Source organism: Hydractinia symbiolongicarpus, chromosome 4 (assembly GCF_029227915.1).
Source record: "Hydractinia symbiolongicarpus strain clone_291-10 chromosome 4, HSymV2.1, whole genome shotgun sequence".
Classification (NCBI taxonomy): Eukaryota; Metazoa; Cnidaria; class Hydrozoa; order Anthoathecata; family Hydractiniidae; genus Hydractinia; species Hydractinia symbiolongicarpus.
Genome location: NC_079878.1, coordinates 15,063,607 through 15,083,721, shown reverse-complemented (window position 1 = coordinate 15,083,721; position 20,115 = coordinate 15,063,607). Strand labels below are relative to the sequence as shown.

At 33.3% G+C, this 20,115-nt stretch overlaps 1 protein-coding gene across 2 annotated transcripts; it reads right to left on the bottom strand.

Moving 5' to 3' along the window:
• Positions 1–4,852: 4,852 nt before the first annotated feature.
• On the bottom strand, positions 4,853–19,223 carry LOC130641528 (BTB/POZ domain-containing protein 7-like). 2 transcript variants are annotated; one of them, XM_057448361.1, is made up of 8 exons: positions 19,165–19,223; positions 16,774–18,013; positions 16,249–16,460; positions 15,633–15,708; positions 14,938–15,239; positions 14,052–14,319; positions 13,681–13,835; positions 4,853–7,156 (listed from the first exon to the last, which is right to left on the bottom strand). In XM_057448361.1, exons 2-8 carry the CDS (start codon positions 17,915–17,917, stop codon positions 6,902–6,904), a joined length of 2,412 nt encoding a protein of 803 aa, XP_057304344.1. In that variant the 5' UTR covers positions 17,918–18,013; positions 19,165–19,223; the 3' UTR covers positions 4,853–6,901. The 2 variants fall into 2 exon arrangements, with proteins under 2 accessions (XP_057304344.1, XP_057304343.1); XM_057448360.1 differs by lacking the exon at positions 19,165–19,223 and having other exon boundaries at positions 16,774–19,026.
• Between the last annotated feature and the right edge of the window lie 892 nt (positions 19,224–20,115).

Below are 20,115 nucleotides of genomic sequence, written 5' to 3'. Positions count from 1 at the left end.
ACAATGTTGAACATTTTGTTTTTTACCTATAACTTCTTTTATTATTTGCCACGTTCTTTTTGCGCCATTTTTATATTGTGTTAATGCGCTATTGTAGTGCTGTTTTTTGGATATTTTTTTTAGTCGCTCGAATAAGTTTTTATAATCTAAATAAGTTTCTTTATCTCTAAGTGATTTAGATTTTAGGTACTTTACATACAGTTTCTGTTTTAATTTTGATGATTTAATTAATCCCTTCGTCATCCAAGGTGATAACAATGATTTTATTTTTATTACAATTTTTTTGATGGAAAGCATTGGTTATAATGGCCAGAGAAGATCTCTATAAATTTATTGTACGTGTCATTGACACTTTTACCGTTTACTACTTGCTCCCAATTTGATTGTCTGTGTGTGTTTTATGTCAGTTTTTTAATTCTAATTTATAATATATTTTAATTTATTCCATTTAATTGTACAGTACTTTATTTTTCGAAGAAGACGTTATGTAGTTATTATAAAGTCTCCGTATTATTATAAGAACGCTGAAAATAAAAATCGTGTTTATATGGTGCATATTCATCCCGTCCCGGTTACAATGGGAAACTCGGTCAACCAAGATCCTGGGCAAGTGAGCCGGGATCCCGGTCAAACGGGATGGATATTTGTCCATGTAAACAGAAAAATCTAGTGACAAAGTACGGAAAAAGTTTATGTAACCTTAGAGGAGCAAATAATTATCACTATTACTACATATCAATAGATATATTTGATTTTGTATCATAGTGTATTTGTAATAAAAGACAACAAAACCATGAAACATGCTAAAAACACCAGGTTTCACTAAAATTATAATTAAATATGATCTAAGATTAATTTTATTCTTGTTTCAAGCGTGTGGGAGATTTTAATAAATAATATTTAAATTGGTCAGAAATGATGGAATACTATAATTTTCAAAAAATTTGAGAAATAATTAATAGTGATAACACAATTGTTTCAAGCATCAAGAGTATCGCTATCTTCTTTTTCTGTTGTTGGAAGCCATATTTGCTTACGAGAGAAGACAAAGAAAAATACCCTGGTATCGTTGAGTGATTTTTGGTCAATATATGCCCAGATTATGCGAACGCGTTAATTTATGCGACAATGGCGGAACTTTAGCGGGCAGGATTTTATGTTCCTACAACAGAAAACGTACTAACATATTGTATTGTCTCACAACTAAAATATACAAGAAAAATTATCTTGGTAACTGCAATAAACGTCTTTCAACTTTAAAATAAGATGTGCTGTCTTATTAGAAGGTTACATAATACTTTAATATAATTTAGCTAGCTTTCCTGAATGATAATGTTCTTTGCTGAACTTAGATAGTTCATTGTTATAGATTTCAAATGCCCAGTTTATGTTGCCAGGAGACCTAGCGTAATTTTTCTTACCACCGGGAAATCGGAGTAGTAAAGGTGGAAAAAATTACGCTGGGTCTCAAACAATTTTTCTGCGGCCAAAATCTGGCCGCGCTTTTTGATTGGCTAATTCTATTGTTCTTTGCTCACGTGGTCCATGTCGGGGAAAGCCCTTTTCATCCGAATATTCCAGCGAGTGGTTTCACTCACCCTAACAAACATTAGTAAACTATAAAGTTTTTAACACAGTAAGATGTGACCAAGCTTGGTAAACAATTTACAGATAATTTAAAATGAGCTCCGAAGCGATTAGTCATATTGTCCAATTTAAATTGGGGTTTCCGCTAAGTCATTCGTTCACGTCTAAGCTTTAGTTTGAGAGAAACTCATTTTATCAACTCGAAGAAGAAAGCTTAGTTAACTAGGCTAAAAAGTGGACTTTTCACGGTCACACCGTCACAGTAGCAACCCTAATTAAACAGAATTTACAAGCAAAACAGCGTTTAAATGTCGCAAAATGGCAAAAATTAAGCAGCATCTAAAACATACTAAAGATTTGACTGAAAAAAAAATTCCTTGAAAAATCCAGTATTGTATTTATGAAGGTTTCACCACAAACACATTATGATTACGGCAGTTGTGCACCATTTCATAATGGCTGCTTAACCTGAATACTGGCTCGTGATTGGTTCAACCAGTGTTATGACGCGAATCCGACCGCAAGAATTAACAACCTTGTTTTAGCTACCTTAGCTAGCTAAATATTTTCGAAAGGACAGGGCTGTTCTTTCAGCAGTCTACTATTCTTCCCTAATGTACAACTCAGCAACAGTCGTGAGTCAGTTATGTTTTAATAAATCTAAGAAAGACGAAAAACGTTTTTCATAAACTTGCTTGCTTTATAAATAAAGTTTTGTTTACAAATCTGATTGATCACGGCTTCATGCACCATTACTATTTACCAGAAAAAGTGCTGACTAAGAAAAAAATCATCATAATTATGCAAAAATGTGAAAGCTAATCATTTTTCAAAACCGGTCAACGATACCAGGGTATTTTTCGACGTCATCTTTCATATCAAAAAGTCAAAAACGCTGGGGACGAGGGTGGAGGCATCTTTTGATAATGAGATTAGAATATAGCTTGAATGTAGTTAAGATTTAGATCATATATCAATAAAAAGATGTTAGTAGCCACAGCAGGCGCGGATCCAGGGTTAGTCCGATAAGTCGCGTGTCTTCTTCCTGGCCGTTGTTCTGGATTCTCTGTCAATGATTTTCTTCTCATCCCAATTAAACTGATGACTTCTGCTCAAGCTGTGGTCCGCAATTTCGTTTTTCTTCACATCTCCGTTTCTCTCTGCGCGCATATGTTCCTGTACTCGTTGCTTAAACTTTCTTTTTGTTTCGCCTATATACACTGCATCACAATCTTTACACGGGATTTCGTAAACAACATTGTTTTGTTCTTCCATGTTTATTTTGTCTTTTGGTTTAGACAAAGTGCTTCTTAGGGTTTCTTTAGAATTAAGAATGCATTTGACCTTGTGTTGTCTTAAAACTCGACGAAGGATCTCGCTGGTACCTTGTACGAAGGATAGGAATGCTGATGCGATAAATTCTTCTGATGTTCCCTTGTTGTCTCCGTTGCATCTTCTGTTTATTTTACTTTCTACTTGCGTGATGATTTTATGACTGTATCCATTTGCGATTAATGCATTTCTTACACGTCGAATTTCTTCTTTCCTCTCCTGTTTGTCACTGACTACGCTGTTGGCACGATTCAGTAATGAAATATGACATTTTCTTTGCAAGATTTCTGATGGTTTGATTCGAAGTTAAGGTACTGCTCAGTGTGTGTTGGATTACGATACAATGAAACTGAAATGGAACCATTCTTGCGTTTGACCAAAGTGTCCAGGAAAGCGATACTTCCATCGTGTTCAAGCTCGACAGTGAATTTGACTTGTCGATGTAGGCCGTTGATGTGTTCATGGAACTCTTCTAGATGAGATTTTTTGATTATGGCGAATACGTCGTCAACAAATCTTTTCCTACTACTACAACTATTTCGAACTTTCGTTATCTCCACCTTTTTCACCAGTCCCGCGGAAGGTCGAGATAACGAGCGTCGGCTGCATATATAATCTTACCTTACGTAGATGTTTTGCACGAAAAATTTATGGCTGATAACTGTTGATTTATTCAAATTTCCCCAAAAACGCAAAATTAGTCATATATATATATAGAAGATTCAAAGATTTATTTAGAAGAGTCAAATGAAACCTTAAATGCAATCATTTCACAAAGACTCCCTTAGGGAGTCAAAGTGAGACGCAAGAAGGAGTCAACCCGCAATGACTCCCTTTTGAGGTGCTCATTTGACTCCTTTAGGGTTTCATTCTTTGCTTGACTCCTTGAAAGGAGTCATTATTGCGTTCAATGATTGTTGTGCGTTCAATGATTGTTGTGTAGTGTGCTCACGTGATTCCTCAAAAGGTTTCATCGGGAATATCGCATTTAATGATTTATGCTGTGTTTGACTTTTTTATAAGAAAATACACTCAGGTACAATCACTTTGGGTGGAGATTACAAAAATGCGCCTTTTAATTCTTGGGAAACTAGTTTACACGAGACGTCTGTAATTCCTTCTCGAGTCCGATATGAGGAAAGGTATACATGCCTTGTAAATCAAAGATTTTTCAGGGTCAAATAAAGGAAAATTTAAGAAACATGTTGTTATATTATATTTTTTATTGAGATAAACTAGCTATCTATAAGTCCTGCCTACAGCTGCTAAGCTAGGATTGTTTATCCACCTGTACATAGCTTTATAACCCTAGATATCGATTAGACCTGTACATAGTTCTTACTCATGTTATTTTTATCAAAGATGGCTGACTCAAGCTGAAAAGCTTGACTTGTTCACTCTCTTTACATCCACTCATATCTGCATATAACATGCTGTCAGAATATTGAATTTGTTACACAAGAACCCTAACTCGCAATATTTTACAATACTTACAGTATTTTAAGGATAATAGATTGTCTTAAGGCTCCAAAGGCACTAAACTTGGACATTCAAAAAACCTTGCCAAACTCTGGAAATCATGGAAGCAGGCATTTCAAATCTTCCTCCAAGTCATCGAATCTGCTGATAAGCCAGATATTGTCAAATCATCAATCTTTCTTCACTGCATAGGTAAGCATACTTTTGAATTCCATGAAGGAGATGAAATGAAATTGAACATTATTCTCCAGAAATTTGATGATCACTTTAAACCGAAAAAAAATTGACTCTTTTATGAGATTTACATTCTTCACTGTACGTCAGGAAGACTTTGAGAAATTTGACGAATACTGCACTAGATTATGTAAATTGAGCGAAGACTGTGTGAACATATCAACTTCGGGATTCTCTCATCAAAACATGATCATTATCGGTTTAAGAGCAAAAATTTAAAGAACGCCTACTCTGCGAAAACGACATCACATTCGAAAAAGTACTATCCAACTGCAGAGCTAGTGAGGTCTCAAAGTTGCAAAGTCTATTCTCACAACAAACCTGACTCAACTCCATCGTCATCAACTGCTAATTCTGATATCAAGCAGATGATCCATCATCAAAAAAGCAAAGAAATCATGAAATGCAAATTCTGTGCTGGAAGTCATCCTCGTAGTTCATGCCCAGCATACGGCAAAATATGCAATACCTGTGAAAGTAAAGGACACTTTTCTAAATAATGTCAAAAATCTAATCAAAACTTATCTCCACGTAATAATAAACCAAAGAGATATTCACAACGTCCATCAAAACTAGTTGGCTCGGTTGAACAGGAACATCAATCTAATTCAGACTCAGACAGTTCAGACAATGAATTCTTTCTGAGATCAATCGAACTTGAACCAACCTCCGAAAGCGAACGACATCAACGAAATGTCCGATCCAACTGCATGAGACCATCCAGACTGGCTAATCGATCTCTCAACCAATGATACAATGGTTACGTATAAAATAGACATTGGTGCACATGTAAACGTTCTATTGATCTCTGTCCTTCAACATCTCAGCAAAAAAGCAATGAGTATGACATCCTACTTTTACGTTTTATATACATACCACACAAAAACCTGCTTGAAAAGTTTTACTCTGAAATTATTCTTAAATTAATGTATACAAAAACGTTGCGTAGTCCTATTTTTATCTTTAATATATTATAAAAAAATATTTACACCTGTGAAAAACATGTCAATTTCCTATGTGCTCATGCAAGTTTTTGAAATTTGATATCTTAAGAACTGCCCTAGATTTTTAATAGTGGGGAGATTCCTCTATGCTGCTTTTCAAAAAAATTCACAGGAAAAAAGAAAAAAAATATTTATGTAGCATATTTTTAAGATTGTAGTAACTGTTTTACTTATGTGTTAAGTATTTTTACTTGTATATGTATGTTATAAATTCCCGAAAAACATTTCTAAAAATTGTCACCCAAAAACGTTCTTCCTGAAATCTTCAGTGTTGGCTTTGTAATTGAAATTTGCTTGTGCGAATTTAGGTTCTTTGAGTTAGTGTTTGTCCATGCACGTGTAATACAATTTGAATATTTTTCGGTCCTAGTATTTATTTTTCGTTATTGATAATTAATATTTTTAGTTCTTGATAATAATTAATATTTTTCGTTCCTAATATTTATTTTTCGTTATTGATAATAATTAATATTTTTATGTTCCCAATATATTAATAAATTTATGTACATTTTTTTGCCTGAATTAACAAAGCAATAAAAACGCCAATGTTATATCTGATGTTTTTTTCTGCGCGATGAACGCGTAACGGGAACTATTATTAAGCATTGAAACCCTTTACGGATTCATTGACGGGGTGCCTGTGAGGAGTACATAAAAAGAGTCAGAAAAATTGACTCCTGTAAAGGAGTCGTTTTGAATATATGTTGAAATGAGTAACAAGAAGGAGTCATTAATCATGACAACTTAAAAGGAGTCATCTGAGCACTTATTTTGACTCCTTTAATGTGCTCGTAATGACTCCCTAAAGGAGGTCCCCATAGGCACCGTAAAAAGAAACCTTTTTAAGTTTCATATATAATATATATATATTTCTATATATATATAGTTCCATATTATGCATAATGTTTACAAAAAATATGCTTAACTCAATTTGCACATATCCTCGAAGGCGCGAAGGATATTTTCATGGAATATAAAATTTGTCATTCAAAAGAGAATGTTTTTTTCTTTTGCAAACCCCCCCCCCCCAAAAAAAAAAAAAAAATTGTTTCCTTTACAGTAACCATAAGTGAATGTTAAAACATATTAAATATAATTTAAGCTTACTATTTTTGTGTGTACTTTATTTAAAACAGCAGAATTTTCCGATATCAGCGAAAATTTAGACACGCGAAATCTGCCATCTTCGAGTGCTTTTAAAATAAAGATTTCACCGACTCGTGAAAATTAGGCGCAAAAATAGTATGCTAAGGGTTTTCAGTGCCTCACGTATCCATCAATACATTTGGAAGTTCAATGTTAATTTGAACCATAATTCGCTGTTCCCGCAGCGGTAAGTCTAAAGGAGAATCCTCTACAGAGCGCAGTGAGGAATTGTCCACATGTAAGTTTTCATAAGTTCTGTCCATAATGAATTTAACATCTGAAATAATATCTTCTTTCAAAGATGCGCATTCGTCGGTAGCGTAAACAACATCACTCCGCAAGACATTTGATTCTTGCGTGAACAGTTGTCCAACCTGAAAACAAATATTATGCCAGAAAACAAAACAGGTTTTCTTAACAAAAAACAAAACGACAACATCTTTGAACCTCAATACCTATCAACTACAATATTTTTTTATAAACACGAAACCACTTTATATGAAACTGTGAGATTTCTACGCAATTTTCCTATAAAAAATACTGTATACAAGCGGCAATTTATGTCTTGATTGCGGTTTCGAAAATGCATTACCGTGCTTACATTGATTTTGAAAATGTTCAGCTTCTTTTCACATGCTTACTAAGATAATAGTTTATACTATTACGAAACAACTCTTTTTTCCGATTTTGAACCGAATAATTAGTTTATTTACGAAACAACTCCTTTTTACGATTTTGAACCGAATAATTAGTTTATTTAGGTTTAAGTAAAAATTATTTTTTTCAACAAAAGTCAACAAATAATTTTAGCTTTGTTTCAAAAAATTTAAAAGCTTACACTTTCTCTGTAAAAATTTCGATTACAATCTCGATACCCTTGAAAGTTAAACAAGAAACCACAGTCGGTTTAAAATCATATATATTAAAAAAAAAAAAAAAAAAAAAAAAAATTAGCGTACGCGTTCTTGCTAAGAGAAAAAGAATATGCCGATATAATACCGATCTAGATATTAAGGAAAAAACAAGATGCAGGCGCTGCATAAACTATCTCGCTATTAAAAATGCACAACTATGAAACATCCACAATGCGATCTAATTCTACAATTTCTGCTAACAAAAATACAGCCTATCATCCATGGTTAAAAGTCGCGCGATTGAAACGTTTATGGTCTTAAACGGCATTTAGGTGACAAAGAATCAAAATTTTGATGTCACCATCATGTTAACATACTTTTTTTGTTATCTGTGCCAAATTTTGTCGAAAATAAAGTAGTTTTAATTTCGGACCAATTTTGGCCTAAAATGACATTTAGGTGACAAAAATCAAAATTTTAATGTCACCATCATGTTCAGCATAGGTTTTTTGTTAACTTTGCCAAATTTTGTCTAAAATAAAGTAGTTTTAATTTTTGGACCAATTTTGGCCTAAAATGACATTTAGGTGACAAAAATCAAAATTATGATGTCACTATTATGTTCAGCATACCTTTTTTGTTAACTGTGCCAAATTTTGTCGAAACAAATACCAATTTTGGCCTGAAACGTCATTTAGATGACTTCCAAGTACTTAGAGAGTTTAGGTACGAAGTTTAAATCTGTGACGTTGCAATTGACCATTTGGGACATTTAGTTAGTTACGAGTTGGAAACCTATCCTCGCAGGCGAGATAGTAAAAAGAAAAAAAAAAGTAAAAATAGTTACCAAGATGAGATTCGAACACACGACTACTCCCGTGTCGGTGCTCAGAGAGCCAAAAATTTCCATTTTGGGACGGACAGCTGTATTTAAATACTCCTCGCAGGCGAGATAGTAATAATTAGCTACGTTTCCAGTTGCATCGCTTGTGTGTTCGTAAATTGTTGAAGGGAGGGGGGTAATATTAAACTAAATTAGAACATGGTATTCCTGCCGTATTGAAATTTATATTTGTTATGTAATTTGTGTTGTCCTTGTGTTGTCGCGGTGGAGTAGGAGATGCATTATATTTGTTAGTTTTGTTTTGTGATGACCTGTGTTAATTATGTAAAAATAATAATTGTAATTTTGGTATTATATTTAGTTAAATTTTCCTCTTGAGTCCGTTTTGTTTTGCACATCTTGCACATCCTTTTTCTGTGCTAGCAGTCTTCAACATGTAGCGACAGGGTCGAACATACATTATAGTAATAAATTCGCTGTTGAGTGAATTAGTAATTTATATTCGCAGGAGTTGCCCTGTACTCAGTTACAGTTTCAGTTGTTTTTCTGTCACTTGTAGTTGGCTTGGCTTACGCCACTATTTTTATAGTAAGTGTTTAATATATTTATGTCATGTTACATGTGTTATTTGTTACTTAAACTTTGCCTTGTATTTTGTTGTTTAGCGAGTTAAATCGTTAACTACTCCGTTGGAATCGTGTTTTTAATTTCCAAGCACCTACACATGGTGTGCCAAAGGAGGGAGAAAAAACTATCAAGAATAAAGCCAACCTGTGACATACATTTTAATGAAGATTTTTAAGAAAGCACTGTGTACGAAGTCGTCAAACTTGCGAGATTTTTTTAACACATTTTAATTTTGTGAAGCATGAGCAACGTTTAACTGTTTTGGTCAAACTGTATTATTATTTTTATTTTGTAGCTAGTAAATCTGAAAATGGACAATATTCTAAAGAATTAAATCCAATAATTTATGGATTCCGAAAATACAAATGATGAAAAAATAAGAAGAAAGAAAAGACAAGGGTCCAGAAAAAACAGACTAGGACAAACAAAGACTAGGACTATCCAAAATCAGAGCAAAGTCATCTGAAAGTTTAAAATATTCTAGTCGACCCTCGAAAAGTACAAAAAGTTACAACTTAAGTATAAGAGATACGATAACTAAATTAACAAATTCAAAGTGGTTAGGCTAAAAAAATGAAGGAGGCTCAAGATTTGTTGATGTGGAATAAAAAACTCCTATATCATACCGAGAAATAAAGGAACTAGCTAAAAAAACTTCTACTTTGATGATGTCAACTGTAACAATTTTTCAGAAAATATTGCTGAATGCACAAAATGATCTTGTAGCAATCACTGTAATGTAGCAATCACTTATCCTGTATAAATATTTAAAAAATAAAAATAACAAATAAAAAAAAGGTCAAAATTTTGATAAAATGAAGACATGTGTGAATACCTTAAGAAAAAAAGGCCTTGTTATTTCTAAGACATTCTTTGTCTTAAGGTCAACATATGTGGATTTGAGTGAAGACAATTTACCTGCAGTTCTCAGCATTTTAATGAATTTAATGAGTCAATGAATGTTGACAGTACACCCAAACAAAAATTGTGCTGCACCTGTCATTGTAGTGAGTGGCAGTGAGTGCTTCATCTGTCTACAAAATCAAGAGTACTTGGAAAGTCTTGAAAATGACAAAGAAAAGACTGCTTTAGAAACGAACTTAACAACAGCTACAGAAATAAACGATTGCTTTGACAACGAAATGCCAAATAGTTCATTCGAAAGAAATCCTATTCTTGATTTGCCTTCAGTTGCTGAATTAAGACAAATAACAGACACAATATGAGAAAAAACTTAATTAAAGCTTTTCAAGAAGGTGAGGTAACTAGGCTATTGGCAAAATTTTTGTCAAAGGTTTTATTGATATTGGATACTTTCCAATACTTATCAGACGTTTATTTATGGATTACTGCTTCTATGGGAAAGTGAATAATCCTGATGATCTAATAGATGGTTTTTTAAAGCATGTATCTCTAATAGAACGAACAGTTCTTCAAAAAACACTTGCCTTTAAAAAATCTGATATTTCTACCTCAGAAGAATTTATGTACATTCTTGATCACTTTAAGTGTCGTACGTTGGTAACTTCCAATAATGTTAAGGAAGTGGTGATTGAGCTTGCAAGACAAGAACTATACCAGAAACCTCATATAATGGCAACATGCTGGAGAACTTATTTCGCCCCTCTACTAACACACCTATCAACTCTTGAATCTCTTGTTGCCTTGTATGAAAAGGTGGAACAAACAGCAAAAAAGCCTTTTTGCATTAATTGTTTTGGACCCTGCTAACGAGAGTGAAAGAAATTCACTTCAGTATTTTAAAAGTTTTGTACGTGGAATGGAAAATATGGATTTGAATTTGACTATTGCAATTCCTTACTGCTTCTAAACTGATAATAGTCAGTTCACCTGTAGTGATATTTTTGTGATTAGGAAAATACCAATCAGTTCATTTACATGCTTTTGTTTTATTTTTCTAACTTCTGTTGTGGTCTGCAGACATCCCTTTTTCTTCATATATTACTTACTAAAGCTATACTACTGTTTACTCTTTGTTATGCGCTAGTAAAAGGATTTTTTATTTTGTTAAGATTTATTTGTTTTTACGATTGCAGTGTTTGATGTAATGGCTCACATTTATTTTGGTTTACTGAAGTTGTGAAGACTACTTATTGTATGAATTTTTAAGGAAAAAAAGCAATAAGAAAACAACTTATGTTTAAATTTTAAGTACAACTGTATTATAAGAATTCACGAGTCTTTTCAATCAGATAAAAATACAAACGAAGTGCCTCTTTTAGATTTTGTGCTTGATCAATATTATCAATACTCTGTAAACTCCTGAAACTCGTGCGAAAAATCACAATACTCATTTTCAGTGACCGATTGAAATTCATTAAGTTCCTGTGGATGCATGGCTTGTAAACAATCCTCTGCGTCACACAAATGAGGAAGGAAAAACAGCCACTTGGTCAACCATTATTGCTTTTCGAGATTAAATGCGAGTTCCTTTCTCAACTATTGAATTTAGGTCACCGTGAATCAATTACATAAAACGATATCTAATACAGTCCAATATAACTGGATCAGAAGTAAAAAGTGTGTTTGAGTCAGCTAAATCCCGGAAGAAATGCCGCCACCGCCCAATACGATTCCTTTGTAACATGGCCCAAAATGACTTAATTCTCTTGATGAGTGCATGCTCAGTTCCATATCTAGTTTAATTCTCAAAGGAATTCCTCACAAATTTAAAACGGCATCTAAATAGTATCCAGCAATAACTTAAGGAAGTTTATTAGTGGTCCTTTTACTTACTACTTTTAGCAAAAATTATTTTACGTGAAAAGCCGTTAATACATCCATGAATGCTAAAGCCATACAACTTAAGCATATCGTGGCCATCAATGTTCCAGACGTAATTTGGGCTTCCAGCTCGATATTCTGTTCGACTAAGGCGTCGCCTCTTTTCTTTTATCTACTTCCTCTGGATCAAAATACCTTATTGCTAGTCTAACTTCATCTCGTCTGCAGATTATGCCTTTTGACGTTGAACACATATCAATAGGACGACAGCCAAGCTCAGGTCTACTTCCGACCACTTACTCCGTTAGCCTGTATCACGTCATAACTTTTAATCCAGTGAAATGAGAAATTACAGTGATTCGAATTTTAGTATGTCGAAAATGGTCCACGATCGCCGCAGCCGCCGCGACCAAAGGGTAAACCGTGATATAAAAAGGCTGACCGAGCGCCCTTTAAGACATAAATGTGTTCAGAAAGTTGTTTCTCAACTTTTCCCCAATTTTTGATGAATGTTCTTGGTGCTTTTTTTTTGTTTTTATTTAACTTTCTGTCCCTTTATTAACTTAAAAATATATTGCATAAAGTGAGTTAGTTTATTTTAATGTGTTGTCTATGTAGACTCTTTTCTCTGCCTGCAATGTTTCCTTTTTGCGTTTGATTGACCTTTTTAATATGAACCAATAATTTCCCTTCTTTGGTTTCCCTATGTAACCAAAATAGTATCGAACAGCTCGTTTTCAAACTTGTTTTTGTTCGCACGCCAGGTGTGTATTCTGAACGTGAGTTCGAATGCGTGTTTGTCTTGTTACAAGCTCGTGAGCTTGTATTAAAACGCAAATGTGTCCTACAAGAATGGAAATTTTTGCCTCTCTGAGCACCGACACGGGAGTCGTCGTGTGTTCGAATCTCATCTTGGTAACTATTTTTACTTTTTTTTTCTTTTTTCTTTTTTAAAAAGATAAGACAAGTGTTCAAAACACTTGTTTAACTAACTAGTAAATAAAGGTGTTTCCATTAAATTCAATGTTTCCATTAAATTTCATTAGGCAGAATTAACTGAATTAATGAATTTCGCAAATTTTGGGGTTTTTGGGTTTGTGGTCTTTCTTCTTCCTGTCAGTCGGTTCACCCAAGACGGACCCATCGAAAATTAAAAGTTCGAGGAATTTTCTGTTCAGGAAGGTCTCACAAATCAATTTTGAAAAATAAGTGTGTAACAAATATTATCGCGTATTTGAATAGTAAAATATGTCGTGTCTAACTTCGTAACAAAAATCCCAATTTGATAGACAGCTTTTTGTAAACTTTATTCGCGAGGTTGTTTGCGTATATCATACGTCTTGTTTTGTCTTATTTTGCATGTCTTTATGACATAACCTTATTTTGCCACCGTTGGTAGTCATAAGAAATATATATCCCCAGTATGACTTATAGCATATATATTATTCCTTCCAAGCATGATGCTTTGAAGAGATAATAAATATGATAGCCGAGGCTTATTCCAGGCTATGTCCATGTCTATGGACTAGCTGGATCAAATATCAGACCACTGGTAATTTTTTCCTTGAGTTTTGATAATCTTGATTTTTTTCCATTCTCTTTTTCGCAACTATTAGGCAACTTTACTATCAGGCAATTTTTAGCAACTCAAGTACTAAGTTGTCACCGAAAATGATAACTTTTTCTCAATAGGATATAACACCGGGGTCTAAACTTCTCGTGCGAGCAAAGATAGATAAAAAAAAATTCATATAACGACACAAAAATTTCACAATAAAGAGACAATGAAAGAAGCTTATTTTTAGAGTACTGAAATGTAAAAATTTACCTTTGAGAGAGTGCTATGCTTAGATGAATCTGAACTATTCTCAGAATCCTCGATTAAATCTGGTACTTGCTGGAATATTTTGCTGGCAATTTCATCAGGATAACCAAACTCGCGTACCACACGAAGTTGCACCTCTTCGCTTATTTCACGACTGTCTAAACATTTTCGGAAAAAGAAATAAAAACAAGCTGGTAAAAAAGAATCCTAATTTCGCATAACAGTCAATGTCGATGCAGGTGTAGATGAAAACGCATGCTTTACATATTTACGCACCTACATTCAAACAAGTAAGTATTGTGATAAAAGTACTATTACTTTATCGCACATTACTTGATGTTTTGAATTGAGAATACAGCAACAAAGCAACTTACCCGGTAAAAGAGATAATGCTTTCAAAACTTCGGTTGACATTTTCAGTTCTTTTTCTCGCAGCATCATTTTCCGTCTTGTCGTTTGATCAATTTGAATAGAATCTAGCAATGACATAATGGCTGCGCTGTGCAGCTCTTCATCGCTAGGTGTTTTGGGGCCACTGTTCGTACGTTGCAAAGGAAGCAACATGTCTGGCATGGAATGATAGTATGAAGATGCATGCATATCATGATCACTTGCTGTGCAAAGGCGTTCGTGAAGTACTAACTAAAAAATAAAATATTTGATCTACTAGTCCCAGGAAATCGACTAGCTTCGCTAGTACTAATCCCTGCGTTGATAAATTTGTGTTTTCGTCAATAAGTAAAATGTATGATACTTGCAGAATTCCCAAAAGCCCCGTGTGAAATCATGAAAAAATGACAAATTTTAGCATGTATTTATTTCTGTCAAGGTTTTAAAGAATGCCTCGCGGTAGGACCTTTTAACCCGCGAAAATTATTAGTAAGAAGGCAAACACAAGAAAAAGCTTTTAAAGCTAAAGTCAGATTTTCGTTAGTCGGTTAACTGCATGATAAACGGCAAACAAAAGCAATATTTGTCCCAAAAGCCCCGTGTGAAATCATGAAAAAATGACAAATTTTAGCATGTATTTATTTCAGTCAAGGTTTTAAAGAATGCCTCGCGGTAGGACCTTTTAACCCGCGAAAATTATTAGTAAGAAGGCAAACACAAGGAAAAAGCTTTTAAAGCTAAAGTCAGATTTTTGTTAGTCGGTTAACTGCATGATAAACGGCAAACAAAAGCAATATTTTTCCCTTTAAAATTCTATGCTGTTTAACGAAAAGAAAAAATACCCAAACTATAAACAATAAAAAGCCGTACCTTTACTTCATAAACATACGGTAAAAACAAGCGTGGTCTCAGATAGTCCAATTTTGGACCACTACGCAACCAATATACTGGAGAAGCGGCGCATTGTTTCTCCGAAGCCACCACATCAAACGGAAATGGGCGCTGCAGCAACCCACGTTGGTATGCAGTATTTAATACAGATGAGTTTGCTGGCAAAATGTGTTTCAAACGAATGTAAGGTAGTAAATCAGAAATCGTGTCCCGCAATATTCCGTTGTTAACATCACGGCGTTTTGGACTTCTTCTTAGTAAAGAGTTACCCGGACTGGTGCCTATAAAATGAATTATGTATTTGCTTTTACAATCGCAGGCAAGTCTATTGAAACGGCTACCAAAATGTCCCTTTCCTCCAATTTTTTGTGTGGAGTTGGCCGAAAGCTTTGATTGGAATAATTTAGGGAAGGGTTGATATTGGTCTGGTATTACAAATTATCAACAAAATATTAATATTTTCAAAGGTGTTTTATTACATTTCGTCCACGATTATAGTAGTCACAAAAAATATAAATACAATTTAGGGTAAGTTCTAAAATGGATTAAAATTAAATGTCCCACATTGACTTTTTTTGCAGTGAATTATGCTTCAAAAAATAAAATGGAGATAAAAAATGTAAAAAATAGCCCCCTTTAAAGTCACAATAAAAAATATACTAAAAAATAATTACCAGGTTGTTCATTTGACTTGACAACTTGCCATTCGCCCCACTTTATGACGGTAGCAAGTATAAATTCTTCGTTTGCCTAAAATATGAAAAAGAGATGGGGAAGAAAATAGGCATTTTTTGCAGACAGCAATTGCAAAAAGATAACTTCTAGGTATTGCTAAAAAAACTAACAAAAGTGAGGTAAAATAATTATAATATTTAAGAAATTAGTAAAAATAACAAAAAAGACAGGATTCCGAAGGATCTTTATCTTTAAAACTTCAATATCAATATTATTTTGAATCACAGAAAGTTTAAGGTCCTTTGGTGACTTCATATTATTTACTAGATGTATATAATCGAGCTAGCTTGCTAGTTTGATTAAACTATAAATCGGAATAAAAACGTTAAACGTTAAAGGTCCTTTTAAATTCAAAGGGATAACTATTCTTTTCCACAGACTTTAGATTGTTCGAATGAAATAATTCAACTAATTAATTCGAGTTTTAAATGAAAACAATAAACGTCTATAAAACATGTACATACTACATAGATTTTATACGGGAGTGCATGGTTTCATTCATAATAGAATTATGCATTTGTAAATCAAAATTGAAATTTCCATGTGTAAACTAACCTGAAGAAAATCACTCTTGATAACACGAAGCAAAAACCTTTTTGGGATATTTGCAAGAAATACAGAAGTTTTGCACAGGCTATAAAACTCATCTTGAAAAAATTCCATGGCTTGTCTGTGCACGTAAAGTGAACCAAATGGCTGTGAACTCCATTCCAAAACACTAAGCAACGACGACACGTTTAACTGCGAAGTTATGATATCTTCACAACCTAAAATTTAAGAATACAGAAATCAATGGAACTTTAGTTTAGATAAACAGGCCACTCTGTCACTAAAGTTCCAGTCTAGAATTAACGTTTTAATAAAATATTGTTCTAAGAACACTTGGTGATCAGTAAAAAGAAGATCACATAAAAAGTCCTGCAGATTCAAAAAAGTGTAGGCAAAAGCCTCACTAACTTTTCAAAAATTTAGTCACTTTACCTGTGTTGACTGTTGCGATTACTCAGAAATATTTGCCGACTATAGTGATAAATTTACAGCATTAGAACAATTTCATAAGATAAACAAAAAAAAGCATACCTTTCTTTAAAACAGGGAATTCTAAAAAACATCCTATCTCGTACAATTCCATAGCCAGTTCAGATATGGTTAATAATCTATCAGCTTCACCACTACCATCATCAGCTAACTTCCATTTGATAATAGAATCTAACATCACAGTGTCGGTATAAAAACAATTTAATATCACTTTCATGTAAGTACGTGGGAGTACATGTTCATTGAGTACAAGTTTTAAAGGCTTGCTTCTATTATTAAATGTAGCAAATGTTTTTACCAAAAGAGATTCAAAAAACGCAGATCTGGAACATAGTACAGAAGCATGACATGGGAATTCCAACATGTTGTCCACACTGCTGTCACCTTTTTCTACGTATGTGTGACAGGCGTTGCCACTAATAGTATCCACAGTAGTTTTATTTTTGAAAACCAAAACCAAATCAACATAGTCTTTCTTATCTAGTAAGGCTTTCATATCGTTTTTAACAGGATCTAACATTCCAAATTGTTCTCCAAGTTTGGATAGCACATTCAGTAGACCTGCATCATTGGAGTAACCACAATATACATATTTAAGTAAAGATGAAAACACTTCCACATTTAAATCAATCGCAAGTATATGTAACTCGACTGGTTTATTCCTATCTGATATGGCATCTTTTGGTAAATATTTGGTAAAAAAGTCACAACGCGAGCAAAGAATTGCTGTATGAACTTTAAAAATCCTATTTTTATATCTAAGACAAAGGTTCCAACAGTATTCTTTATCGTAAAGTATTTCTAGGTCACGTGTAATCGAATTTGAATACTGTCTTACGTTATTGCTGAGTCTTGTTAGTTCTTTTAATGCTTCTATACCATCATATTCTCTCAAGAGAGACTTGATCTCACCCACTGTGCATGTTTGCAATAAATCACGAATGTGCTTACGATGATCTAAGTTCTTCACAGTTCGCAATGAACGTGTAAGTTTTCTCCTGATAGTTCCTAATCTTATTAACTTTTTCCTGTTGTTAGATGCTGAATCTGATTTATTTTTGTCATTGTGCGAGGTTTTACTTGAAAATGTTCCAACTTTATGTGGAGACGTCATAGAAGGATCGTTTATTGATATGACCGCTTTTTCAGATGTACCGATATTACTTGTTGAATATGAATGGCCCATTATTGCTATCTTTGCTGTGTGTTTCTAATGTCATTCATAGAGCCATTTAAATTGTCTTTAAAGCATCTCTTGAAAATTTAAATAAGCATAGAAAATCTAAAAAAAAACAGGATTTACTAGAGTATTCTTATGATTTATTTAGTTTTTAAGCTACATAGCAGGGAAGTATTTAGGGTTTTTTTAACAGAATTTTAAAGGATTTTTACTTCTCTTGTTTTCCCGGCAATTTTTTTGTAGTTAATAAAAATAATGATCAGCTTCTGTGATATACGCAAGTTCAGTTCATGAAATGTGATATTTTATGCTTTGGCTACCCCCTAATTTTATAGCTTTTTTTAAAGTTCGTTTGATATAACTTTTAACAGGGATCTGTAATAAATAAAAATAACATTATTTTTAGAAAAAATTTAAAAAAAGAAATATTAATTCAATCACTGGCGAGAAAAACGGCATATTAATTAAATTAAAATTGCTAGTTTTTTTACAATTAAATTTACCCACAAGTAATATAAAACTGTTTAAAATAACCTATTGAAGGTTGATGTAAATGTTAATTGTTCATTCACTTTTAATTTTGCTGGTTACATACTTATGCTTTGTCGTATAGCTACGCTCTTGTTAAACAATGTGTTATTTTCATTGCATGGATTTCTGGAGCGTCATTTTGCTTCCAGAAGGCACGATTATCAAAGGAATTGTATAAATACCCATATGAAAATAAAAATATTTGAAGGAGCTAAATAAACATTTCGTTCATGTTAATTGTTGTGACTGCAGTAACTTTTCTGTTGCCTTGTACATACTTATGTTCTTAGAATCAGATATAAGCAAGGGCTTAGGGGTTTAAACATCTTATACAAAGAAATCTACTTGGGGTTATATTGGTTTGCACGATAGGACTCACATACCAGCATGTTTTTATCATCAGACGTATATGTGATGCTTCGCGTATTAACACAAGGCTATAAATACCTATTGTCAATTTTAATTTTAGATCTATCAACAACAATTAGAGCTAAAGATTCCAGTCAACTCTCCATATACTATTCGTGATTAGCAATTTAAATGTAGTGTAGTCAGCCTATCTGGTGCCATCTACTGAGTACTAATCGGCTTGTGTGGCAGACAAGCAAGTAGTAGTTGTAGTAGTAGTAATATTTGTTTATCAATAAGTCATGTACAATGTAAAACTAAATAAGTATAATAAATATTTTGTTACAAAAATGACTAATTGATAGGAGACACACCTATTAGTCGAAGACGATTCTGAAGGAGGCCACCAGTGTTTAGTAGTTAATTATTGTGCTAAATAACTAAATGAAAAACAAGTAAAACATCTGTGATAACTTAGGCAATGTAACTGTACTTAGAAAGATGCTATTTTGCAATTTAGTTAGATTAGATTTTGATAGAATTGCTATTCTCTCTCTAGTTCAGGACACAGAGACTGCAGCTCATTCCAGTGAACAACTGACTGACAAACAATATAATAATACCATATTTAGAGGTTTTACAGTGACTTTTAGCTAATAAACCCCTTGATTCCCCCTCCTAGTGATGTGAGTATTAGAGTAGTATCTGAGATCAAATGTATTACTTAGGGAAGAATTTTGCCGGTTTAAAATTCGATAAATCCTTAAAACATTTAGGGACTTAATAAGGTCAATAAGCTTTAGAATGCGGAGTTCATTAAGTAAAGGAGAAATATGTGCATTAAAATCAGAAAATGTCAAAAGCCTTACACATTGTTTTTGAAGAAGGAAAGTTCTGTTGGCATTGAAATTAAAGTTTTGGGCCCAAATCTGACAAGCATATCTTAAATGAGAATCAAAAAGAGCATAATAGATACAAAGAAGAGTAGATTTAGGAACAAAATAGCGTAGTTTGGAGATGATATTAATAGCATTTCAAAGTTTAGTAGATAAATTGTGTATATGAGGACTCCAGGATAAGAAACAATCTAATAAAATTCCAAGGTATCTTACTGACTTACTTAAATTTAAAGGTTTGCCATTAAGCTTTAGATTAAAATTTAGATTGATTTTTTCACTGGGACTACGAAAAAGGATAACCTCAGTTTTTGAAACATTTAAGGATATTTTATTTGAACATAAGCATTTAAGGATTGAGATCAACATTGACACATTTGTTGATTCTTTTTAGAGAGGGACTTGAAAAAAGTAGACATGTATCATCAG

Bases quoted from the DNA above. Each gene is read 5' to 3' on its own strand.
- LOC130641528 (XM_057448361.1), bottom strand. From the start codon at position 17,917: ATGGGCCATTCATATTCAACAAGTAATATCGGTACATCTGAAAAAGCG. The intron at 15,709-16,248 runs GTTAGTTTACAC...TTCATATTTTAG, and splicing joins TCAAGAGTGATTTTCTTCAG to GCAAACGAAGAATTTATACT. The intron at 7,157-13,680 runs GTAAATTTTTAC...ATTTGTTTTCAG, and splicing joins AGCATAGCACTCTCTCAAAG to GTTGGACAACTGTTCACGCA.